The sequence below is a fragment of the Protopterus annectens genome, chromosome 16.part0 (genome assembly GCF_019279795.1).
Source record: "Protopterus annectens isolate FY-2018-M chromosome 16.part0, PAN1.0, whole genome shotgun sequence".
NCBI lineage: Eukaryota > Metazoa > Chordata > Ceratodontiformes > Protopteridae > Protopterus > Protopterus annectens.
This window is the reverse complement of record NC_056750.1, coordinates 614,896,251-614,923,919: the sequence shown is the minus strand read 5'-3', so window position 1 is coordinate 614,923,919 and position 27,669 is coordinate 614,896,251. Positions and strand designations below refer to the sequence as shown.

Genomic DNA, 27,669 nt, shown 5'->3' with positions numbered 1-27,669 from the left:
ACTCAAAACAATCCATAAGAACTTATTCTGGCTGCTTGGTTTACTCCACAAAATGAATGCTTAGTAAACTGCTAATAAGCTATCGGCTTCACAGAAAATGTGAAAAGCACTAGTTAGCTAACATATGCTTTAAAATGTTTTAAACATCAGAAAGATCAAAGACTTGATATGCCTGGTATTTTTATGATACTGTAATCTTATTGCAGTTAAATGGGCCTAAGGCAATGAAAGTTTATATAACTGTTCACCATATTGTTCAAAGTACTTCTGCACATCTCTGTTTTTGAAATCAAAAGAAGCAAAGATTTAAATCAACTATCAACCAAGCAAGTGAAGTAATTGATTATAAACCCTTTCCAGACAGACCCTAGGCCACAAAGGAATGCTTAATTTTATATATATATATATATATATACATATATGTATATATATATATATATATATATATAAAATCTATATCTATATATATATCTATATATCTATCTATATACGTGTGTGTGTGTGTGTATATATATATATATATATATATATATATATATATATACACATACATACATATATATATATAATGTATATATTAAAACATACACACACATTGTATATATATATATATATATATATATATATATATATATACACACACACACACACACACACACACACACACACACACACACACACACACACACACAAAGTATTTGTTCATATGCAATCACAGTAGTTACTCATGCATGGTCCCTGTACCTATGGGTTTGTGCACACACATAAGCAAATAGACAACTGGCCAAACAATGGTGATCTGAAGCTACTCTTTTTTTCCCCTTTACATATTCTCCTGTTTAGATGCATATGTGCACACTGCAATTTAGCTTTGTACACCTACACATTGTCCACACTATGCTGTATGGATCTTACATAGTATGGACACTTACAAAATCATTATACCACACACATCTTCTTTCTAGTGCACTGCACCAGAATGCACAAGGCCTTAATTTAAACAGTCATGCCAGCAACATACTACATTTACACGCAACACACTGAAAATGCTTACGGCTCAGTAGCAGCTCTTCCATGCACTCGATAAAGCAAGGCATTTGACATACCTGTCCACGCTGGGGGGCATCGACAGTTATAGGTGTTCACTCCATCAACACAGATTCCTCCATTTCTGCAACTGTGACCTGGACAATCGTCAATATTCTCCTCGCAATTCTTCCCTGAGAAACCTGGGTCCAAACAAAAAAACATGTATTATCTGAATAATAGGTCATGATCCCTTTTCAGATGTACTCTAAAGCTGCAGGATAGAATTTCACTTAACTTACAACAGGCTGGAACCCTGGACAGAGTATGTCTGAAAGGCCATGTGTTTTACTGTGTAGCTATGCTTACTGTACATGCCCAACACACTAGTGCCAGCTACCAGACAATCTCTGTAGAGCACCCTGCCATCTTAAGACAAAAACTGCATATGATCAGCTAATTCAAGCCAAATGCAGTGTGAGGTATATACACAAACTAGAAATTCCATCAAATAAACAAAATATATTTGGTTACACAGTTTCACATTCAATGCAGATACAGTTTACGCAAGTGCATATTCACCGAATGACAGCACTTGCCAGTTACTAAACTCGCACTGCACACAGCACATGCTGCACGTAACCCGGCAGCTGCCACACTGTTGCAGGGTCTAGGACTATCACAGCAACATGAGGCCCAAGATACTAAGCACAGTGTATGTTGGTAACTTTGTTACAAAAAGACTACACTATGTTTAGTCTAGGGATACAGAATTGCTACCCAAGAAAAAATTGTGACTACAACATTCCATTAAGCTGGCTCATAATTACATTCCATAAAAGAAGTACAGATTCTTATACCAGGCTTGACTGGGGTAATCTCCGTTTAACTCAGGGGATTTGGGACAGAAAAGAGACTTCACTTGCAAATCAGTTTATAGAAGTATTTTGTTTTGTTCCTCCTCATCATCAGCATGTATGTAAGTACCACAGCCTGGAATATTGCCCCTAGTGAACATCAACCGAGTCACCACAACATATTTTTATCAAAGAGCTAAATGCAACAGTCCAGCATTTCCAAGAAGAAAACATGTCAGAGCAAACCAACTCCTTGCTTAAATAACAATCTCAGGTTTTGATCAAAGACACATCAAACAAACAAATACAACACAATTAAGTTCACTGAAGCAGGCTCTGGTTGCATTAACTTTTTATCACTTTATGAAATGTACACTGGTGATCTGCTATACTTTCAATACTCACCTTCCTTCCAAGCGATATGTGCTAACATTAATATACATCCAAGCATGTTTTATGGTGAAGGCCTAAGATTTTACTTTACTCTGCCTTTTACAATGTTGCAAGCAGGATAGAAGTAAAACAAATGCAAAATATAAAAACTGTGGTACTTTGAGAATAGTGACAACTGTTTTGCAATACTATGCACTCTTTCAAAGGTACCACAGTTTTACATGAAGGTTAGATATTGAAGACAGTGTGTAGCTTGGTTAAGGAGTTACAGTTTTCTCTCAATCATTTTAACTTGCCTTTCAAAGTAAGTGATTGTGAAAATGATCAAGCTGATGGTTTTATTCTGGTAAATGAAAAGGGTTGAAGCTTAAATTACATAATACCAGAAGCTTGGACAGTAGCTGTCAGATGACTTGGAAGTAATGGTGAAAAAAGGGACATAAGCATTTCAGGTATTTTGGAATCATGGGTAAACCAGAGATCCTAGAATATGGGAGTGTTATATTAAAACTTACTTAAGAAATAAGGTCTGTACAGTGGGGACCAGGGTAATAGTGTAACAGAAGGAGGAATGTGGGGTGCTATCAAAGAGCAATCAGTTAATTTTACCAAGAATAGAATGGAGGCAGCAAGGAGATTAAGGTTAGTGCTTTGGTGGGAACAGTGGTAGAACAATGCTGCAAGGATGGAAAACACAGCATGGAGGAAAGTGACGCAAAAAATCTCTGCAAAGCAATTAGGTGTGGCATGAACATTGCTACATACTTATCTATGGTTCATGCCCTCATTTCTGCTATAAACCGCATGTACACAACAATCCAAGTATTATCTCTCGTAAACCTTGACAGTTAACAGATTTGGTTAAATATTAAATCTGGTACTGCTTGAAGGGATCAGCTTTATTGAGTGCAAATCTACCATTGTTTGCTGCCAGACTGAATGTCATTACTTTACAACCCAAGACTCACTTGTGGCGCTGTAATTAAAATTCACTGACGTACACATCGAATGAAAATAAGACCTTCTTAAAATGGAAGTGAACACTTTTTTACTTCACTGACAGTGCAGAAATACTCTTTTTACTGGTGGTCTAGGACAAATGAGAAAGCTGAAAGGATAGCTGTGCAGTGCAACTACTAGGTTAAGCTGTGAACAAACTACATCCTCCATACATGGGTTTAATTTTCCACAACTTTTACTCTTCTGATGGACAAGAATAAGCAACTCCTGAAATCATTAGTGCACCCCCCACCCCTTTTTGCTGCCAAGCAAAATTTACATCTTACACGAACCATGACTGCTTGGCTGAAACACACAGCTGCTCTAGCTGCTCAAAGGACACATGAAATCTATTCACAGCTCACAGTCTGCAATTCAGATCATAAAAGAAGGCAGTACGGCACTTAGCAGAGCCAAGCTGAGCTGCAGTATTACTTTTGTGTATCTGGTACACATGCACAATCCCAAAATTCAGTAGCAGACCCGTGAGAAGTACTAGCACGTTGCGGTGCATTTCCATCGCAAACGAGTTTACGCTCAGCAGCTACTGTTCTCAGGCTGGGGGAAGGAAAAAAACATCTTTTAACAAAGGAGAGAACAGGGAGTCCTGCAGGCCTGTGCTCAAATGATGTGGTAGCAAAAAGTAAAACCTTTCAAATGCAAAGGAAGGTATTCCCAACAGCTGACTTTACATGATGTATTACTAGTGAAACACCAGCTGTAGACCACAAGCATGAAATGCAATAAAGCAATAAAAAAAAATCAGTGTTTCTTTCACAGTCATTTGCTATTTTTACAACCATATGATGAATAATTAACCGTACTTCATTACTTTTTAAAATTCTATCCAGAACTATATGTTTCATTTTTGTAATACAAACAGATATTCCAAATGGATGACTTACGGAGTTTCTAACCCCCTTTACATAAAATTACCACAATGTATTTTATTTTTCAATTTTCAAACAAACTTTTGAAACAGTTTGATTGATGGTTATAAAATGCAGGTTGAAACAGTCGCTTAAATACAAACTGCACAAAATGTATTAAAATGCCAATTGCTATAACATTATGCTGATAAAAAGTACAAATTTGTCTGAAGATTAAAACTGCTCATTCTTTTCAAGTACAGACTATAATGTGTACCAAACTTTTGTTAAAGACTGCACAGGTTAAACAATGATGAACAAAGACCAGCTTAATAGACCTTTTTCTTCCCTCTTCAAGGTCCAAAATGATATCAATACAAGACTGCAATAGCTATCATATGTGAATATAAAATGGCATAATGCTCCATTCATCATCATACCCGGCCATTATATGTTCAGTTACATCGGGATTTTCTGCTTCACAGAATACGAACCAGTGACCTACCATACAAATGAACAGCATTCTGCAGCCTCTAAGTCACCAACACATGCGATTTTCAGGGCAAGATTAAGCTGAAAGACTTCCTTGAACTTTAGAACATGGGTGGAATATAGAAAGCAATTGTGTGCTGTGCACAATGGCGACTTCTGGCAGAAGATGGTACAAAACACACTAAATATCAATGTGATTAACAGAAAGTTATCTGTTATCCAAATTAAAGTTTGGCATTCCATGCAGCTGCTTTGTGAAGTTGCACACTGCTTGTGTGGTTGCTCTGCTATCAACAAACAGCTTCAAGTGAAAGGCACACAAACAGGAATATGATGTATGTAATGGACCTGCATGCTTTGCAAGAAAGCATTTAAGATGTTCCATTTTAGGAGCAGTGAACACATTCTGAAGATAACTCTCTCTTAACGAACCTGAGTGAAAGTTAATACCAAATGGCTGTTTTTAAAATATCAAAATAATGTGTACCTTCTATCAGTAACACTCTTATGCACACAAACTGCCAACTAGAACAAGCCTGGAAACAAACATATGAGCACTCACTGTATCAGCTAATCTTTGATGGGGGCCCTGATGTGAGTAAAGTTCTGATTTTAAAGAAAAAAAAAAAGCCCATGATGTGGTTAAAAGAGGGACTCTGTGACTACAGAAAAATGAACACGGTTAGAGTAAAGAAATAAGAAATGGGTGAACATGCACGAGTTGACAGTGTAATGAATCAGTGGCAGTGACAGAGAGAGGGGAAGAGAAGAGAATTGGTGGAAGACAAGAAACAGAGAGGTTTGTGACTGGCTAGGCCAAGTCAATTTCACTGTTACAATACCAGTTTCTGCCTAGTTTGAAGGCAAGTGGTCTTCTGACAAAAGGAAGTTTACTCAGTTATTTTAATATAAAGTCACCACTGTCTGAGGTCTCTGTTTACAGACAGGTGCTTTTACTCATACTAAGAATTATAACCCTTCACTAAGTCCAACTTGGATTTGCCCATTGCTTTTGGCTTTCTTCTATGAATACTACACTGACTTTAAAGCCTGTGGGCATGAACTTGGTTATGCAGTTTATTATAAAACTGGATTTGCTGAGGGGTTTTACACAACTCACTCTGAATTTGTCTGTTGCTGTTTGATGTTTATATGTTGATTAAACACACCTGCCAAATTACACGTGCTGGATGTTTGCATTCAGAATTTACAGGCTTTCTTCTATCCACTAAACCATGGTTACTATGTCTGTGCATGTGAACATGGTTTTTCAGTATATTGGTTTTATATTTTGCCTGTTGCCAGATATAAGCATCCCCAGTAAAGTCTTTTGGAAGAGTTACTGGGCTGCACTAAACAAGAAAAAATATTAAAGCAAAAATATTTTATAACCAAGTCACACCTAAACTGACAAATTCAGGACATAATTGTATTAACTCCTTCACAGCAAGAGGTTCTCCTGTTCGATTCTCGGCTGGAGTGCCTTCTGTGTGGAGTCTGCATGTCCTCCCCGCAGTCGAGTGGCCTCCGAAAGACGTGCATGAATGGGCGTGCCTTCGCTGAAGGTTGGGCGTCGGGCTGACAACTCAGCACCATAAAAAGTCTACTGCCAATAATTAGTGGACCGGAGTCCCACTGTGGCGACCCCTAACCGGAAAAAGCCGAAAAGACAAACAACAACACTGCATTAACTCATTTTGATTAAATAAAAAATCAGTACAGTCTCGATGACAAATGGCATTCCAATAGTCATGCAAAACATGACCAAAGTAAAAAAAAGCAAAAAGGCAGTCACTTTGGAGAATATACTGAACAGTTGCAAAAATGACACTGAACATACAAATCTAAAGCCTAGGTAAGTGGAGAGAAAACCACTGACTACAAGACACTATAAACTGTCACCAGGGACTTAAAAGACCTACAGCCAATGTACATTCACATAAACATTTTATCCACTACACTGAGGGAAGCACAGAAACAGGCACTCAATCAGGGTAAATGTTTCACTGGTCACATCACAGCTTGAACAGAGAAAGTGGAGGAGAATCCGGCAGTGAAGAGATAAGACGTGGCTGACAATTTAAACAATTCAAAAATAGCAGCTGCCTACAACCAGTGCAGTAGTAAAGTCTTGGAAAAATAAAAAGCTCATAAAAACTTGTTAAATGGAAAACAAAACCACACATGTGACTACCCAACTCAGCTAGTGTCAGGGAAAAAAATGACACCTTTCATCACTGTTAGCAAAACACAAAGTTCTACGACAAATGCGTAGGCATGAGAGCACATCTCTCTTTAGTGCATGCTGCAAATTACTGAAACAAAATGCTCACACAAGATTTATAGGGCATTACATCAGCTGTTATTGCATAAAGATGAAAAGTATGAGATTGGAGAGAATATGGATCACAAACGAGTAGACTGTTTGATAAAACAGCACTGTGGTCTGTGAGAAATGGAAAGTCATATACACTACATAAGACTCCAAAAAATGAGTGAACAAGACAGTGATGTATAATTTCTGGAGGGCAATGCCCCACAGTGGGCACCACCAGCACTACAGATACAGACTGCTGTAAGCACAGGGCATGTAAAGGACAGAGCACAAGCAACAGTCATACAGGATATACTGATGTACAGCACAGGCCACTTAGAGTGAAGCCCAGGCAACAGTCATACCGGATATACTGATGTGCGGCACAAGCCATGTAACAGAGGGAAGACCAGGCAACAGTCATACCGGATATACTGATGTGCGGCACAGGCCATGTAACAGAGGGAAGACCAGGTAACAGTCATATAGGATATACTGATATAGCACATGCCATGTAACAGAGTGAAGCCCAGGCAACATTCACACAGGATACACACTGATGTGCAGCACAGGCCATGTAACAGAGAGAGTGAAGCACAAGCAACAGTCATACATCATATACTGATGTGCAGCACAGGCCACGTAACAGAGTGAAGCCCAAGCAACAGTCACACAGGATACACTGATGTGCAGCACAGGCCATGTAACAGACAGAGTGAAGCACAAGCAACAGTCATACATCATATACTGATGTGCAGCATAGGCCACGTAACAGAGTGAAGCCCAAGCAATAGTCATACATCATATACTGATGTGCAGCACATGCCACGTAACAGAATGAAGCCAAAGCAACAGTCATACCGGATATACTGATGTGCGGCACAGGCCATGTAACAGAGGGAAGACCAGGCAATAGTAAAATAGGATATACTGATATAGCACATGCCATGTAACAGAGTGAAGCCCAGGCAACAGTCACACAGGATACACTGATGTGCAGCACAGGCCATGTAACAGACAGAGTGAAGCACAAGCAACAGTCATACATCATATACTGATGTGCAGCACAGGCCATGTAACAGAGTGAAGCCCAAGCAACAGTCACACAGGATACACTGATGTGCAGCACAGGCCATGTAACAGACAGAGTGAAGCACAAGCAACAGTCATACATCATATACTGATGTGCAGCACAGGCCACGTAACAGAGTGAAGCCCAAGCAACAGTCACACAGGATACACTGATGTGCAGCACAGGCCATGTAACAGACAGAGTGAAGCCCAAGCAACAGTCATACATCATATACTGATGTGCGGCACAGGCCACATAACAGAGTGAAGCACAAGCAACAGTCATACCGGATATATTGATGTGCGGCACAGGCCATGTAACAGAGGGAAGACCAGGCAACAGTAATATAGGCTATACTGATACAGCACATGCCATGTAACAGAGTGAAGCCCAGGCAACAGTCACACAGGATACACTGATGTGCAGCACAGGCCAAGTAACAGACAGAGTGAAGCACAAGCAACAGTCATACAGGATATACTGATGAACAGCACAGGCCATGTAACAGAGGGAAGACCAGGCAACAGTCATACCGGATATACTGATGTGCGGCACAGGCCATGTAACAGAGGGAAGACCAGGCAACAGTCATATAGGATATACTGATATAGCACATGCCATGTAAAGTACAGTTTTGTACCTACCATAAATGTAGATGTCCGAATTGGATAGCATCTGCAGTCATAACAACTGGGTTGTCCTGTCGTCAGGCAGCCCTTCAGTCGGCCGGATTCCAAAGTCCGGGTCCGGCTTCGGCTGATGTCGCACTTCACCCGACGTCATCTCTGTTGGTCTTCGGGTATAAAAGCATCAGCCGACGCCATTTTCTTCAGTGTTTCTTGCCCCAGATGCCAGAAGCCCTATAGAAGGCTAAAAATTTTGGATAGATGCCAATGTTTCCAAAAGATAGAGGTAAACACAAAAATAAGCATGTATGTACATAAATACAAACAAATACACCATGAAAGAAATCCCCACACTAGCTAGCTATTAGAAGGGTAAACACCCTAGGAGTACCACAGAGGGGAAGGAGGGAGGGTAATCCTGACTGCAGATGCTATCCAATTCGGACATCTACATTTATGGTAGGTACAAAACTGTACTATGTCCTTCATGGATGCATCTGCAGTCATAACAACTGGGTAGAATACCATAGCCAACTAGGGAGGAGGATAAAAGTAGATTATGGTGTGTTTAGGATCCCTTGCAGAACAGCAGTGGCAAACCCTGCTCGGGATCTGGAATATAGAGGTAAATTATAATGCTTGGCAAATGTATGCACGGAGGTCCAAGTAGCCGCCTCAATAATGTCTTTGGTAGCCACTCCTCGTAAGAAGGCTGTGGTAGTGGCTGTTGCCCTTGTAGAATGAGGTCTTATGTTCTGTGGAATTGGTTTTCCATGGAAGGAGTAACAGAATCGTATGCAATTTCCTATCCATTTGGAGATTGTCTGTTTGGAAATAGCTTTTCCTTCCCTTCCTGTTGCATAGGCTACGAAAAGTTGGTCAGTCTTTCTGCTATTTTTTGTTCTGTCCAAGTAGTAGCGTAGCTGTCTATGTACATCCAAGGTATGCAGTATTCTTTCCCCTCTGTTTTGTGGGTTGGGAAAGAAGGTAGGTAGGTGGATTGCTTGGTTTAAAGACACTCTGGATACCACCTTAGGCATAAATGTAGGATTAGTCCTCATGGACACTCTATCTTGGTGGAAGATTAGAAAGGGTTGCACTGCCATTAAGGCCTGTAGTTCTGAAACCCTCCTTGCTGAAGTAATTGCCAGTAGGAAAGCAGTTTTCCATGACAGGTGTTGTAGGTCTGCTGTTGCTGCTGGTTCAAAAGGTGATAGTGTCAATTTTTCTAGCACAAAGTTCAAGTCCCAAGCTGGCAATGGTGGTTTCCTTGGAGGTTTTACATTCTTGATTCCTCTGAGGAACTGCCTGAGCAAAGGGTGTGAAAAACAGGTGGATCAAAGCTGTATTCTGCTGAAATAGCTGATGCATGAATCTTGATGGAGGAGTAGGACAGGCCTGAATGAAGTAGTTCGCCAGATACTCCAGAATGTTAGGCATATCTATGTTTGATACATCTTTTCCTCTTTCAGAACTCCAAATGACAAACCTTTTCCATTTCCCAGCATAATTCCTTCTAGTTGAAGGCCTGCTTGCTTCAAGAATAATGTCTTTAACTCTTTGTGAAAGTTCTGTATTAGCAGCTGCTATGTGATGTTCCATGCAGTCAGTTGCAGCGTTTTTAGGTTTGGATGCATGGTGCTGAAGTTGTTCTGAGTTAGCATCAAAGGCATCAGGGTATTGGCCACATATTGTTCGAGACATGCTCCTCAGCAGTGGGTACCAATGCTGTCTTGGCCAGTTTGGAGCTATCAGGATTATCCTTGGACGTTCCTCCTTGATTTTTAGTAGTACTTTGTGTATCAAGGGAAGAGGTGGGAATGCATATGCTGTTAGGCCTTTCCAGCTGAAGGAGAGCGAGTCCACTTTCCATGCTAGTGGGTGGAATGTCCTTGTGCAGAATTTTTGGAGCTGGTGATTGAAAGGTGATGCGAGTAGATCTATCTGAGGCATTCCCCATTTCTTGAGATGGTCTTGAAGATATCCGGGTGCAGCTGCCATTCGTGGGCATCCGATGTGGTCCTGCTTAACATATCTGCTAGAGAGTTTTCTTTTCCTGGCACAAATATTGCCTGTAACTGGATGTTGTAGCTGAGTGCCAGGGTCCACAGCTCCAAAGTCATTCTGCATAGGGGGTAAGAATGAGTGCCTCCCTGTTTGTTGATGTACCACATGACTGTGGTGTTGTCTGTCCTTATCATCAAGTGGTCCTCCTTGAGAAATGGTCTGAACTTTTGGATTGCCAGTTTTACTGCCAGCATTTCTTTTAGGTTGATGTGCAGGTGAAGTTGGTCCTGTGCCCACAATCCTTGTACGCATTTGTCCAGCATATGCGCCAGCCCATCCTAGGTCTGAAGCATCTGTTGTGATGGTCTGGCTTGCTTGACCCTTGCGAAAGGGCAGGCCTGGGTTTGACTGGCATGCCTGAGCCCACCATAGGAACTCCTGTTTTAAGCATGGTATTAGTGGGATTTCCGTTTCTAGGCTGTGTCTGTGTTGGGACCATAAATTCTTTAGGTACCACTGTAGTTTTCTCATATGTAGTCTGGCAAATGGAACCAAGATTATGCATGATGCCATGAAACCCAAGGCCTGCAGTACCTTTCTTGCTGTTAACTTGTTCAGTTTTGTTAGTGCCAAGAAGTAAAGAGGGAGTTCTTTTTGTTTTTCTGTAGTTAGGAATGCCATTTGTCTTACTGTGTCCAATTCCGCTCCCAGGAAAGTCCTTGTCTGGGATGGTATCAGTCTTGACTTTTGTAAATTGACTGTGTATCCCAGTGCTTGAAGCAAGTAAATGACCCTTTGTAAATCTGTTGTCAGCTTGCTTTTGTTGTCTCCTTGTATCAGGCAGTCGTCCAGGTATGGATAAATTTGAATTCCCTGTAGTCTGCAATGGGCGATTACTGATGCCAGGCATTTTGTGAATACTCTGGGCAGTAGATAAGCCAAAGGGCAATGCTGAGAATTGATAGTGCTCTGATCCTGCAAGAAATCTGAGGTATCTTCTGCAGATTGGTCGAATGGGGACGTGCAGGTATGCCTCCTTGAGATCTAGAGTTACCAGCCAACACTCCTTGCCCAGCATGGGAAGAAGTTGCTGTAGGGTCAGCATTTTGAATTTTGGGACAATGATGTAAGTATTCAGGGTGGACAGGTCTAGAATTGGTCTCCAACTTTTTCCCCTTCTTGGAACTAGGAATAGTCTGGAGTAGAACCCCTTTCCTTGCTCTGCTGTTGGCACTTTCTCCACAGCTCTCATGTTTGCTAACTCCATTATCTGTTGTAGAGCCTCTGTCTTTTGATTTGGAGGTAGATTTGGCATTCCTCTTTTGTCTGGTAAAGTGTGGAAGTGGAACCGTAACCTTGATCTATGGTTCGTAAAATCCACTTGTCCTTTGTTATGTGGTGCCAGTTTTTGAAAATAAGGTTAGCTTTCCGCCTAGAGGAGCTGCTATTTGTTCCCTGGTAGGCGGGTTTAGGATTAAGTCACTGTGGCTGTGTTGATGTAGTGGCAGGTGTTGAGTCTGTGCCTCTGTTGTTACCTTGCCACTGTCGTCCTCTGTAGGCACCTCCTCTGGATTGGTTTCTGCCTCTGGAACGTCTATTCCTGCCCCTTTGAGGTCTTGTGGAGTCAGGAAAGGACCAATTTTTGGCAGGCCAGTTCCTGCTAAACCTTGGGGTTGAACCTGCAAGAAATCTTTAACTGTCTGGACTGATTTTGCCTTTTCTTCCATTTTCTTCATAACCTGCTGGGCAGGTGTACCAAACAAACTTGTTTTATCCATAGGAGCATCTAGCAATTTAGATTTAACATGATCCGTAAAGCTTGCTCCTTTAGCCATGCATGCCTTCTAATTACAGTGCCAGTCATGGCTGATCTAAATGAAGCCTCCAGTGCATCATAGCCACATTTTAAAGAGTGGTTACTAACTTGCTGTATGTTATTTACCATTTCTAATACATATTTCTTATCAAGAGATTCATCAGTGGTTAGCTTTTTAGTTAACTGATCAAGCATAAACTCTTGGTATTGTATCATGTGAAACTGACAGTTTAAAGCTCTAGCTGAGAGAGTGGCTGAAGTGTAAACCTTTTACCCCATCTGTCTAATGACCTTGCTTCCCTTTCAGAAGGAACAGGGTTTTAGCTATGGTCGCGGCTACTGCCTTGGGACCCTGGGAAATAGTTTCGGGTCTGCAAGAGGGGCCTTGTAAAGGTGGTGATGAGTATCTGGCACCCTGTAAAATCTGTCTGGTTTGGCAGGGGCTGGGGGTAAAGAATCTGGAGCGGAGCAGACATCATTGAAAGCATCATCCACCACAGAGAGAACAGGAGGTATAGCTAAGGGCCTGTGCTGTGGAAGGTGCAAAAAGGTCCTAAGTCTTTTCCTGGAGTCTGAAAAATCCTGTTGCTGCCATTGGAACTGTTCTCGCATGGCATGCAAGGTTTCCCCAAAGGAGAATTCTACTGGTGGGGAAGCAGCTGGAATGGATTCTTCAGCATCAGAATCTTCAAAATTGGAGAAAAGAGCCTCTGGCTGGTCAGTTATGTCTGATTCATCAGCAGAATCATCAGAGGACACTGGCTCATGGGGCTCTGCCCTAGGTCTCTTCTCTGGGGGCTGAGAGGCCCTGTCTGGGTGAGATTGAGATCCTCTAATTAATGAAATTAAATCTTCTGCCAAAGTAAGCATTTGAGAACTGGAAGAGGGCCTGGTTGAGGGGGGTTTAACAGGCACTGTTTTAGAAGTCTTGGCTGCTTTAGCCCTGGCGAAGGCCTTAATGGACATGGCTGCTGGAGGCCTAGCAGCACCACGTGCTGGGGTAGAGACATCCAAGGGAATGGTGTCTGATAAGTCAGTGGTAAGCACCGTAGTGGGTAAAATTTCTGAGGCCGATTCAAGAGTGTTAGCAGGGACCTCAGTTGTAGAGGTAGATTCAGCTGTATTTTGATCAGTTTTCTCGGTTTCGGCCGAAACCGCGGACCGCGAGTGTCGGTCTTTTTCTTTGCGTTTTTTGGCAGAATGCGTAGTCGGAGGATCCGACGGCATAATGTACGCAAAATCAGAACCAAAAAACTGTTCTGCAAACTCCGACCGACGTCTAAGCGTTCGTCGGTTGAAAGAAGCACAGGACGAACAGGCTGCTACGTCGTGGGCTGGGCCTAAGCAAGGCAGGCAGTAAGAGTGGAAATCTTTATGAGGTATTTGTTTCCCACAGGTTAAACAATTATTAACTTTTTCTGACATCGGCTGAGGCAAGAAAGTGTCCCCAACGGGGTACTTAGCTTTAGAAGTCTTCGAAGTAGTATTCGGTAGAAGTAATCTCTGGATCCGACCGACCGGCACTTGCGAACAGCTTCTGCTTCGGGCGCCACGCGGCAAGAAAGACTGAAGAAAATGGCGTTGGCTGATGCTTTTATACCCGAAGACCAACAGAGATGACGTCGGGTGAAGTGCGACATCAGCCGAAGCCGGACCCGGACTTTGGAATCCGGCCGACTGAAGGGCTGCCTGACGACAGGACAACCCAGTTGTTATGACTGCAGATGCATCCATGAAGGACATCAGAGTGAAGCCCAGGCAACATTCACACAGGATACACACTGATGTGCAGCACAGGCCATGTAACAGAGAGAGTGAAGCACAAGCAACAGTCATACATCATATACTGATGTGCAGCACAGGCCACGTAACAGAGTGAAGCCCAAGCAACAGTCACACAGGATACACTGATGTGCAGCACAGGCCATGTAACAGACAGAGTGAAGCACAAGCAACAGTCATACATCATACACTGATGTGCAGCATAGGCCACGTAACAGAGTGAAGCCCAAGCAATAGTCATACATCATATACTGATGTGCAGCACATGCCACGTAACAGAATGAAGCCCAAGCAACAGTCATACCGGATATACTGATGTGCGGCACAGGCCATGTAACAGAGGGAAGACCAGGCAATAGTAAAATAGGACATACTGATATAGCACATGCCATGTAACAGAGTGAAGCCCAGGCAACAGTCACACAGGATACACTGATGTGCAGCACAGGCCATGTAACAGACAGAGTGAAGCCCAAGCAACAGTCATACATCATATACTGATGTGCGGCACAGGCCACATAACAGAGTGAAGCACAAGCAACAGTCATACCGGATATATTGATGTGCGGCACAGGCCATGTAACAGAGGGAAGACCAGGCAACAGTAATATAGGCTATACTGATACAGCACAGGCCATGTAACAGAGTGAAGCCCAAGCAACAGTCACACAGGATACACTGATGTGCAGCACAGGCCATGTAACAGACAGAGTGAAGCACAAGCAACAGTCATACATCATATACTGATGTGCAGCACAGGCCACATAACAGAGTGAAGCCCAAGCAACAGTCACACAGGATACACTGATGTGCAGCACAGGCCATGTAACAGAAGGAAGTCTAAGCAACAGTCATACAGATGGGTACTACCCCACTATACTCAGTCAGCAAGATGACACTTGTCTGAAGGTAGGGCATAATGTTAAAAAAAAAAAATATTTGGTATCTCCCACAACCAGAAACCCTTCACTTTGAAAGAAACAAATTTACTATGCAAAGCTTTTGATGCAAGAAGAATTTGCTTTACACCTTCTTTCTAATCTCAGAATGCACACACAAAAAACTAGTCCAAACTGAAAAAGTCTTCAGCAAAATATTGTCTCTTCTTATTTCCTAACATTCCACAGGGCCATCAGTTCTGACAGAGAGAGAGAGAGAGAGATACAGAGAGAGAGATACAAAGAGAGAGAGAGATACAGAGAGGAAGAGAGAAAAAGAGAGAGAGCGACAGAGAGAAATACTAAAAGGCCAGGCACACAAAATCCATAAATAATTTGTCCAGATGTAGTAGTAATAAAAACAGACAAAGCCATATTGCTTTATATTGTTTACCTTCAGAGCCTGCCTTTCTTTCACCTGCCATGTATTCACAGTCTCTCTATACACCTACCCATTCTGGGTGTTTCACACTTCTATACTGTACAGACTGTCAACCGATTAAACCCCCTCAGACTAGTTATACAAAGGCTGTTGGCTCTAATTTATGTCATGGTACAATAATGACATCTAGAATGACATCTAGACTCTGGCCTAAATACATTTTTATGACCAAGTTCTACTGTACTACAAAGTAGTTATACAAAGGCTGTTGGCTCTAATTTATGTCATGGTACAATAATGACATCTAGAATGACATCTAGACTCTGGCCTAAATACATTTTTATGACCAAGTTCTACTGTACTACAAAGTCTGTTTTATCTTAAAACTCTTAATGTTCTAGTTAAGTATATGACATTTTGTACTGTTTAACCCATGGATACATCTTCACTCCTAGTATCAAGTCACTATTTTTATTTAACTGTTGATGGTGCATCTTTATGCAGTTGGCCTATAAACTTTCTCCTAATAGAAAGTGTCCTTCACCCACACCCCAGGTCTCCCTGTAAAAGGGTTACAGTTCAATGATATTGCCTAGTTAACACAGGAAACCAATAATGTCATGTTAAGAAGAGCAGAAGCTTCATTCAGAGATACACTTACCTGTCCCACAGCGAAGACTTCAGCATTTTTAAAAGAAAAGAAACTTCTAAAGAAATGGATTATTTAAGCAAGTATTACCAACATCAGTGATATGGTGTGTAAAGAACGAATCAGAAATTAGTTCCAAAAGCATTACCTGGAAGGCAGGTACAGTCATACGTGGTGTCTCCCGTCTGTCGGCAAGTCCCTCCATTCTGACACTCGGAAGGGTTACACGGCACATAAATGTTTTCACAATTCTGGCCAGTATATTCCTTTTGGCATGTGCATTTATACGATCCAAACTCATTAATGCAACTTCCACCATTCTTGCATGGCTGTTGATTACACTCATTTATGTCCTGTTTGCATGTTGCACCCATAAATCCTAACATACACTTGCAGATGTAGTGTGCATCAAAGGGAACACATGTACCACTATTGGCACAGGGATTAGATGCACAAGGATCAGCCTGGTGACACGTCTTACCTGTAAAAGAAACACATGCATCAGAACGGCAGACACTTTAATATGAAAAACACATTTACATTCACCATTAGGGATTGAGACGTCTAGAAATGAAATATGCATATAAACATTTAACCTTTTGGTTTTCGCCTTGGAATGACCACATGCCCACAATCATACCTCCCAACCTCTTAGAGCAAGAAATCTGGATAAAGCCATCAATAAAAGGGGGACAAAGGCCCGCAAATACAGGCAATTTTTAAGTATTGCTCTTACAAACTTAGAAAGTTGACAGAATAGCAGGTTTTGCATTAGCATTAATTTTCTGAAGGATGTGAAGTCTGAAACTCAAATGTGTGTAATTTTTTTCTATCTTCAGTCTTTAATGATTTGCCACTAATTTGCCAGAAAACCACAATTTTATGAATATCAGACCAAAAATATGAGGCAAAAATCTGGACATTCTGACAAAGTCTGTACAATTGAGAGGTTATGTCCACAATCTTTCTTCTCTGCTGTCCTTCCCCCCTCAAGTCCACCTACACAACACCAGCAACTGTGTCTATACCACTGCAATTATCTTTAATACTTATAGAAGGAAAGGTGTTAGCAACAGTAAGTAGTAAGGAACAAGGATGTTTGTGTCTTTCAGCTTTTCCCGGTTAGGGGTTGCTAATGATTGGCAGTTGATTTTTACGTACCGGCTTGCCAGGCCTGATGCACAACCTTCAACGAAGGTACGCCCATTCACGCATGTCTCCACGCAGAACACGCTCTAGCTGAGAATTGAACCGGTCAATGTCTTACTGTGAGGCGACAATGCTACCGCAGCACCACCACAAGGATGATGCTCTAAAATATGCCTAGAAGACAGATGTCCACAAGCTAAGTCCCATTCCTTCTGAAGAATTTACAGCAGTAAGGAACAAAATGATAATCAACATCTTCTGTGACATTCATTTTGTAGGATCTTTCTTGCATGCTTTTTATGGTGGTGATAAACTGTTTGACAGAACCTATTTGAAGGTCACTGAGCCTGCCCCAAAATTAAACACTTTTAAAAAGAGAGATCTATTTGCTACAAGGGCACTTGTTTTTTTTAAAGCCATTACTACTGAAGGGACAAAGTCCTCCATATAAGACACTAAATGAACACATATTAAAAAACAACATACCTCACAATTCAAATTAAAAAAAAGGCCTCTTCAAAGTACTTTGGAGAAAATGTATTTTTCTGCCTAATGCCTACATATTCACCCTATTGGTCCCTTCTTGAAGCCAGAGCTAGAGGGAGTTGCATCATCAGTGCCCATGTTCACTTACAATAGTTCATGACCCACCAGAGGCTACATTAGTCATCCTACCTGACCATCCTGGAGGACATCTACATTTAAATTCAGTTAGGCTTGATGCAAGTTCACAGGTTCCTCCATTTCGGCACGGGTTGTTGACGCAGGCATTATCAGTAGGTGTCAAGCACAGGTTGTCAGTGAAGGCCAAGCGACATTCACAGGTGTAGCCAACAGTGTTGCCATGGACAGTAGGGCGACATGTTCCACCATTCTTACATGGAGAGCTAAGGCAAGGGTCAGGAAACTGGCAACGTTCACCAACATATCCACTACTACACCTGTTTGGGAGGGAAAAAACAAAAAAAAGAGAGAGAGCAGTTTAAACTATGAAGAAACAGCACCTCCTTATGCAAATACAGGAATCAAGAAAGTCAAGAACAAATTGTGCTATGTGACTAATTTTACTTACTCACAGGAATAAAAGATCACCTGGCACTGTTAGTTTGGTATACTTACGCTATGACTAAAATGTGTAGGACTGTCATTACTACATTAAGCAGTTGGTTACAACACAAAAGATTTCCCGGGCAAACAGAATTCTATTTAGTTCTCTGTTTTTCACTTACAACTACCATGTCAGGCATACTCACTGTGGTGAGAACTACATGCCAACTGTCTAACTGGGGAATGCACCTAATGACAAGTTAGTGCTTAGTGACTTACAGCTGCTACATACAAATGCATTAGAATTCACCTAGAGCCTTGGAAGTTACAAAATAAATCCAGCAAAATGCTATCAAGCTACAAAAGTATGCAGAAATCAAAACTTGAAGCACAATTACAGGAAGCTATAAGAAAAAAAAAAAAAAAAAAAGCAGAGAGAGAGAGGTATGAGGATCAAGATGCACCAACATAAGCGAAAAGATGTGGCAAAAGTGAGTAGGAGGTAAAGCAATTAAGTAATTCCCAAATCTAAAATAAATGGAAAAAAGTGAGTAACGACAGCTGTGGAACTAGGTATTGGATTAGATTCATGGTGTGAGTGAAAAGATTACAACAGATGGAAAAAGGAAGATCACTGAGAGAAGAAGCAAGTGACAGAGGAAAACAGCAAAGAAAAAAACAGCACGAGCAACGTCAGGTGGCAGATAGTAAAATGTGACCAGATCATGTAAGATGACTGACACCATACCTGCCCACAGATGGGTGAGGAGGCTATCCAACTCACGAAAGGGGAAGGGGGAAGGAGCAGAGTGGTGAGAGCAGGAAGGTTAATATTGGGATCAAATCACACAAGATGGGAGGATCTGAAGTTTAAGGAACTTTCTGAAATGTACTAGGGAAGGGAAAGGAATCCGTTACTGCAAGCAAAACTAAGTTCAGAGATGAGAACAGAATAAGAGTAAAGGACTACCCAAAACACAACAAAGACCAAGTTTGGAGGGGGCAGCTATTTTTTCCCCTAGGATAGGAAAGAAAATCCAGAATGGACATGTAAACAGCAAAGAAGGAACATGAATCTGGTAAAGGAAGAAAAAGAAAAAATGGAAACAGTAACGTATACACATGCAGTAATGATTCGAGTTATGTGAGAATAGTAACGTATACACACGCAGTAATGATTCGAGTTATGTGAGAATAGTAACGTATACACACACAGTAATGATTCGAGTTATGTGAGAATAGTAACGTATACACACGCAGTAATGATTAGAGTTATGTGAGAACAGTAACGTATACACACGCAGTAATGATTCGAGTTATGTGAGAACAGTAACGTATACACACGCGGTAATGATTCGAGTTATGTGAGAACAGTAATGTATACACACGCAGTAATGATTCGAGTTATGTGAGAACAGTAATGTACACACAAGCAGTAATGATTCGAGTTATATGAGAATAGTAACGTGTACACAAGCAGCAATGATTCGAATTATGTGAGAACAGTAACGTATACACACGCAGTAATGATTTGAGTTATGAGAAAACAGTAACGTATACACACGAAGTAATGATTCGAGTTATGTGAAAACAGTAACGTATACACACGCAGTAATGATTCGAGTTATGTTCGGAGAGGTTTCTTTCTTCAGGCAATAGTCATACACAGATGCATAGCTACCTGGACACAGTGGGATCGATATTTGTGCAATACTTGTGCGTCTTAATGGGGAATTTCTCCTTTCTTCGCAGTTTTTGACAGCCTTGCCACCCAGCAAAAATGCTCAAGTGATAGGGGGTGCGTTGTAGTGGAAATGAGCTTGCAATCATGGAACAGTTTTCTGAAAGGTTGTGCATTGAGTATTCACAGGGCAAAACACTGAAGCCACCAAGAGAAGCATAAATGTGATTAAAAGAAGGGATGGGGGCAATAGTACAGAAGGGGAAGGATATGGAAAGAAGAGGAGACCAAACAATTTTTGGGAAGATAATGTGCCTCGGCAGGAGGGATTATAAGAGCAAGAGAAACAGAGGGGCAAGAAACTAACAAGTTAAGAAAAAAAAAGCACCAAATAAATCACAGAGAATGCAGAAAGCAAGGCCATCAGGCATTCAAAAAGTAAGAATGCAGCAGTCAGACATCTGAAAGGAAGTAAGGCAGCAGAGATGGATGATGTTATACATAGAGTCCTGCATAAGAAATGAGAGCAGAATTGACAAGAATTATTAAGTCATTAGCATGTATCTGTGCAAAACTGGACCAAATGATTTACAGCAGGAAATGGCCATGCAGTACTGGCTACTGTATATCTGAAGTCTAAATAGAAGAGTGATTTGCAAGAGGAAATAACACTACATTACAGTACTTGTTACCATCTCTTTGAAGTCTGATAAGAAGAGAAATCGGAAACCAACTGTGAAAAGTACCACAGAATTGCTGGGTAGGATTTTTTCTCTTACTATTAGTGTTTTTATTAAACAATAAACTGCACAGCCTAATGCAAGCAGAACTAAGATTAGATAGTGTCCAGAATATTGCAGTACCCCTTACTTTCACATTCCCAAATTAAAATAATATAAATATGCATAATATCTACACTGCATGTAAAGTGCACGTTTTAGAAATTAGCATTCAAATATCCACACACACAGCAAAGCTAACCTCCACAGAGCTATCTTCAGAAAAGCGTGCCCTTCTTATCCAAAAGGGAAAGATTTTCATATCCCCCGATATCTCAGAAGATAGGATTACATACTAGTGCTGAAGTTTAAGTTCCAACCCCCTCATGTCTCTGCACAGGATGTGAAAGGCAAAGAGAAACCTGAATCTAAAAAAACAAAAGGTGTAAATGGCCATTCGGTCTACCATCTGCTACCAGAAGCCAGAATCTCTAAGGCAGCTGGTCACTGAATAACAAAGGAGATGTTATTATTCCATCTGGGGAGTTATTTACAGATTTGTTCGAGAGGCAACTAGGTTTAGCCCAAAGTTCTTTTAACTAAAACATCACTGTTACAAGCAATGCTCTAATCAAACTGATTTATACGGCAAAATATTTCAGAAAAAAATGCAACCATTTACAAGAAGTAAATAAAGCACATGCTTAGTATTTTTTTAACATAAAGCTGCTCCTCAAGTATTTGCGCATTTTAAAATGCTCACTTCTGTCACAATACCTGTAGAGCACCCATCCTCCCAAACAACTAAAACTTATATACATATAACACACACACATATATATATATATACATATATATATATATACACACACACACACATATATATATATATATATATATATATATATATACATACATACATACATACACACACACACACATATATATCACTTACAAAGTGAATTACAGATAGAAATAATGATTATTCCAATAGGCCTGAAATGCAACTCCAGAGAAAACAAGTCATATGCGCAAGGTAATGCAGTTTAAAATAAATGAATCGCATACAATTGCCACTGAACAGAAGTACACAAAAATAGACAACTTTACAAGACAAAGGCAAACCCAAGCGCTGAAATGAAAAATTGCAGGTCACTGAAGTTGCGATTCACCGCCATCTAATAACTTTACAGAGAATTATTGAGCAGGCATAAAACAAACGTAACCAAGAAAAACATGCTTCTGATGGAATTCAAGATACCATTCCAGTAACATCGGATGCAACAACGAGGCAGCCCCAAATGAAGGACAGATTTAAGTTTTGGAAAGGCATCACTAGCGTCAGTGGCTGAACAGGTAGCAGACTTGCCTCTGATGCTGGAAGAGGAGACTCTCACCTGTTGATGTTGTTTCTGTACCACCTTTCTGGACTCACTTTTTCCCAAAGTGACACTCCAGTGCTGCACTGGGGAGGGGGTTTCTCAGACTGATTTAATAGACCACTACTCAGACTTTAAGATGAGAAAGTTACCTGGTGCAATGGCCACATTTCTTGTTACTGTAAATGGCTCCGGCTAGCTTGGTCAACAAAACATATAAATAAATTAAATTAATTGATCACATAAACAGACTACTCCACAAATTCTGGTTGACATGGCAATAATGATGTTACATTCTTTCTTGTAACATGCCCTGAGTTATGCAGTACTACAAAAATGCATTTCCTTGTGTGGGATGGAAATGGTTATTTAAGAGACTAGTCCACTTGCCCACTTACCAGAGTTAAGATAAGAGCCATGTATAGCTTGCAGTGAAAACAAAAGCACTCCCTAGAATACATCCGTAAAAAATATACACAATGAAACTGCTATGTAGTAGCAGAATTTATAAGTTTCACCAGCATGATCAGTAACTGATATGACAACTATAAGGCAGTTCCATATTCTAACCTAGCTAAAGGCAACCAGTTCTGCAACAGCAGTGACCCATTTTTACAGAGACTCAGCATATGGTACATCCCATACTGAGCCAAAAGATATTGCCAAATTACTGGCCGACAGATTCAGTGCCAACTTTACCCCTCTCTCCCCCACCAAAGGACCAATCACAACACCAGTAGATTGCCAGGCACCCTGTAATACTGCTGCATGGATTAAAACAGCACCGTCCAAGGGGAAAAATACAGCTTCTATGGGACATGACAATATCCCTGGCTGTGTTCTACATGAATTACACAGTGAACAGGCACCTCACCTGTGTGCCCTGTTCAATCACAGCCTCACCTCAGGTTTTGTCCCTACCGAATGACGCACTGCTAAAGTCATCCCTCTCCACAAAGGAGGAGTGACTACAGACTCTGGGAACTATCGCCCCATTAGCCTGACAAGTTTAATATGCAAAACTATGGAAAGCATCTTCATGGATCTAATAAACAAGGATATAGGGAATAGTAACCAAACAACGCAGAAAATAAGAATGAAAAACACACCAAACAGCCAGTAAGTAGCAGCAATTCTCCTTTATCTTCTCAAGACCTGGTACCTCGGCATCTCGCCTTCAATGGGTCACAATACATTACAAAAAGTAACAGTCTTTATACACAAATCAATTACATCAATTATTCAATTAATTATACAATTAACTTCAAAAATGGAGGGAAAAAATTTTTTAAATTATTATTTTGAATAGCTTATATATTTTTTTATATAAAAAATATCCCAATGCAGTAACTAATTTCCCAAAAATACTAAAAACTTCATTTATATTGATAATTAATAATATATATCTCTCATAATATAATTTCTTATAATATGTGAATTATGGAATATAACATTATAAAATGAACATTATAATTATATTTTAATAAGTTCAACAATGAGTTGATTCTTCAAATGCTTAATTCTAAGTTCAAGCCAAAAGGCCTTAATGTATTAAACTTCAGAATCATCCTTGTTTCAAGCTCTAACAATTTATCACAAATATTGTCACCCTTAGTGCAATGAGGTTTGCCTAATATGCTAAATTTTAAACAATCAGGTTTTCCCTCATGTGTCTCACAGAAGTGCTTCGCAACCGGACTAAATGCGCTTGAATTCTTAATGTCTCTTAAGTGTTCTAAGATTCTCAATCTTACCATTCTTTTAGTTTGCCCAATATACCACATATTATGACAACTACACCCTAATATATAAACAACACCACTGGATCTGCAGTTAAAATAGTGCATGGGGTTATGGTTAACATTATTAATGGATCTGATGTTAATAATTCTGTCACAAATACTACAAGAATTACATCTAAATGAACCAACATTACTGGCTGTTTGGTGTGTTTTCAAGGATATAGGGAATGTCCAAACTCTGGATCCCACACAGTTTGATTTTCTGACAGGTAGATCATGCCTGCTCAACCTGATTGGCTTCTTTGAGTCAGTTACCAGAGCTGTGGATGAAAGCAAGGTGGTTCATACAGCCTACCCTGATCTGGCCAAGGCCTCTGATACCATTCCCCACTCAGGAATCATAGAAAAACTCACTAAGCTAGGCATCAACCCCTATATCACTAGGTGGGTTGAAAAATGGCTCTCACACAGAACCCACAGTGTGAAAGTAGCTGACTCCAAGTCAGACTGCTGACGTGTCACGAGTGGAGTCCCACAGGGTTTGGTCCTGTGTCCTCTCCTGTTTAGTAACTACTTCTCTGAAGTCCAGGCCAACACGAAGGGACTCTGGCTGACAAAGTTTGCAGACGACTGCAAGTTAGAAGCCATTATTAACTCCCTTAGTGATGTTGACATCCTAAAGAAAGGCCTCACTGAGACCAACGAACCATGGCCTTAAGCTCAATGCCAAAAAATGTGTCGCCATCCCCTTTGGGAAAAACCTGGTTTCCATGAATTACCACATTGATGGTAATCCACTAAACACAGAAGGAGTTATAAAAGATCTGGGAACACAGGTTGACAGCAATCTCTCTTTTGATCACCACATTGCCACTGTTGTCAGAAAGTAATGAGATGTGCCACATAGAAGGACTAAGGGTTTTGCATCCAGGAGGAAAGATGTCATTGTCTCCCTCTACTATTCCCTCATTAGGCTAATCATAAGAGTACAATGCCCTATTTGGCATGTACCTCACTAGACACGTGTAACAACTGGAGACACCGCAAAAGTACCTCACAAAGAGGATCCTAGGCCTTAAAAACAGTTGTCCTATATGGACAGATTCAAAAAAAAAAATCAAACTATTCCCTGTCTCATATTGCCTAGTTAGGGGTAATCTCCGCTTCACTTACAAATCCATGTCTGACCCAGCTCTGTTAGAAATGCTACATCTAAAGAAATCCCAATCCCTCTGCACCACACGCTCCAAGGACCTCAACCTCATTACCAGAATCAACAGAACAAGCTGGAGGGACAGGTCCATAACCCACAGACTTCCCCCAGGCTATGGAATAGACTTCCCATACATGTCAAACAAAGCACCTTACTGGCCCTCTTCAAGGGAAATCTTGATGAGTACATGGGAAATAAAAAATTCACCCCAGAGATCACTCCAGTGGTTCTAATCGACAGTCACTGGGAACTAAAGTCGGGTGGCATGATGCCAGGGTAATCCTATGGGCTAGGCTTGTAAAGGCTCCAGGGCCATTAGCCTAGTACATACCTATGAACCTATAGGCTGCAGCTTTAAGTTGTTCTCAGGTATGAAGGACTCCTTCAAAATCGTTAAAAACTATGAAAACTTCCTTCAAAGAAGATAAAAACAATGTGCATTTCTCCATGTTTACAAAGTAACAGCTTCATCCAAGGACAGTTGAACAAGAAGCAATCACAACAAAACTGTACACTGCCCATTATAAAGACTTCACTCAAGCAAGTGCTGCTCTAATGTCAGACAAGCTGTTATCAGACATACAAAGTACAATTTACATTCTTCTGAGTGATCAGACTCCAGTAAGACTGTGGCTTTTTTCAGACAAAAACAAAAATGGATTTTATACACTATAGTGATTTTGGCTAAGACAACAGAGACAATCCCCTGCTCTTTCCTGACATGGGCCTTTGAGTTATTAAATATCTGCAAGGAAAACAGAACTTTGACTTAACGTCAGACTGGAAAATGGATTTTCTTAGGGATGATGACCAAGTGCCTCGTCTAAGACTGGCCACACAGCGATCGAATCTCCACCCTTACTTGTTATTTACTTAAATACGTACAAGTAGGTAGTCATATTAGTTCTACTGCGTAAATCACTTAAACAGAAGACTTCCATACAGCTTCAGGATTCATGCGGAATTAATCCAAACAGCTTCAGGATTCATACTGAATTAATCCATACAGCTTCAGGATTCATGCGGAATTAATCCATACAGCTTCAGGATTCATGCGGAATTAATCCATACAGCTTCAGGATTCATCCATACAGCTTCAGGATTCATAGATGAATAATCCATACAGCTTCAGGATCATCATGAATTAATCCATACAGCTCGCAGGATTCGGAATTAAATTAATCCATACAGCTTCAGGATTCATGCGGAATTAATCCATACAGCTTCAGGATTCATACTGAATTAATCCATACAGCTTCAGGATTCATGCGGAATTAATCCATACAGCTTCAGGATTCATGCGGAATTAATCCATACAGCTTCAGGATTCATGCGGAATTAATCCATACAGCTTCAGGATTCACGCGGAATTAATCCATACAGCTTCAGGATTCATACTGAATTAATCCATACAGCTTCAGGATTCATGCGGAATTAATCCATACAGCTTCAGGATTCATGCGGAATTAATCCATACAGCTTCAGGATTCATGCGGAATTAATCCATACAGCTTCAGGATTCATACTGAATTAATCCATACAGCTTCAGGATTCATACTGAATTAATCCATACAGCTTCAGGATTCATGCGAATTAATCCATACAGCTTCAGGATTCATACTGAATTAATCCATACAGCTTCAGGATTCATACTGAATTAATCCATACAGCTTCAGGATTCATGCGGAATTAATCCATACAGCTTCAGGATTCATACTGAATTAATCCATACAGCTTCAGGATTCATGCTGAATTAATCCATACAGCTTCAGGATTCATACTGAATTAATCCATACAGCTTCAGGATTCATGCGGAATTAATCCATACAGCTTCAGGATTCATACTGAATTAATCTAACACAGAGGTTCCTGATTGCCATGCTTAGCCTCTCTCAAGTCTTACAGAAGTCTGCAAACCTCTTCAAGATCACAAATACTACTCTGGGCCCTCCTCACAACATAGGTTGCATGACTAAGGAGACCACCCCCCCCCCCATCCCCCAAAAAAAAAAAAAAATCAGGAAAAGGCTTAGTGCATTATTCATGCACTGACTGGCAGTAAAACTCATATTTCACCCAACAAAATGTCCCGCTCTAACTAACATCCTTCCCCCTTATACACCCAACAGAGCTCTCAGATCTGAAAATCAAAACTTAATTACTATCCATAAACCTAAACGTCCTGCTGGCCAACTTCTATCTTTCTCACTAGGCAAAAAATGGAATTCCCTTCCCTCCACACGAAGAACCATACCAAACTCAGAAAACTTCAAAACTCAACTATTCAAACACCTGTCCACTAAATGGAAATGTACCTGCCTTCACCCAACCTAATCCAAGGGGGTTCTTGCTCTGGTTCCCAAGCTCTACAACTCTCATAGTTATCTTCCTGTGAGCCTATCTAAGCCCTCAGCAATTTCTATTGCTTCACTCTAAGCTCTCACCTCCTACAGCTACCCTCACACAGCCCAACTTTGTAAATATTGTAAATAGCATTCTACTGTTGATGTGTGTATG

At 40.7% G+C, this 27,669-nt stretch overlaps 1 protein-coding gene across 1 annotated transcript in view; it reads right to left on the bottom strand.

The window, feature by feature from the left end:
- Window positions 1-27,669, bottom strand: part of NOTCH1 (notch receptor 1) — a 189,890-nt gene that overhangs the window by 108,549 nt on the left and 53,672 nt on the right. The window contains exons 3-5 of the mRNA XM_044058426.1: window positions 18,047-18,312; window positions 16,371-16,703; window positions 1,107-1,229 (exon numbers count right to left, since the gene is read on the bottom strand). Coding sequence (XP_043914361.1) covers window positions 1,107-1,229; window positions 16,371-16,703; window positions 18,047-18,312 — 722 coding nt within the window. The remainder of the gene's footprint in view (window positions 1-1,106; window positions 1,230-16,370; window positions 16,704-18,046; window positions 18,313-27,669) is intronic.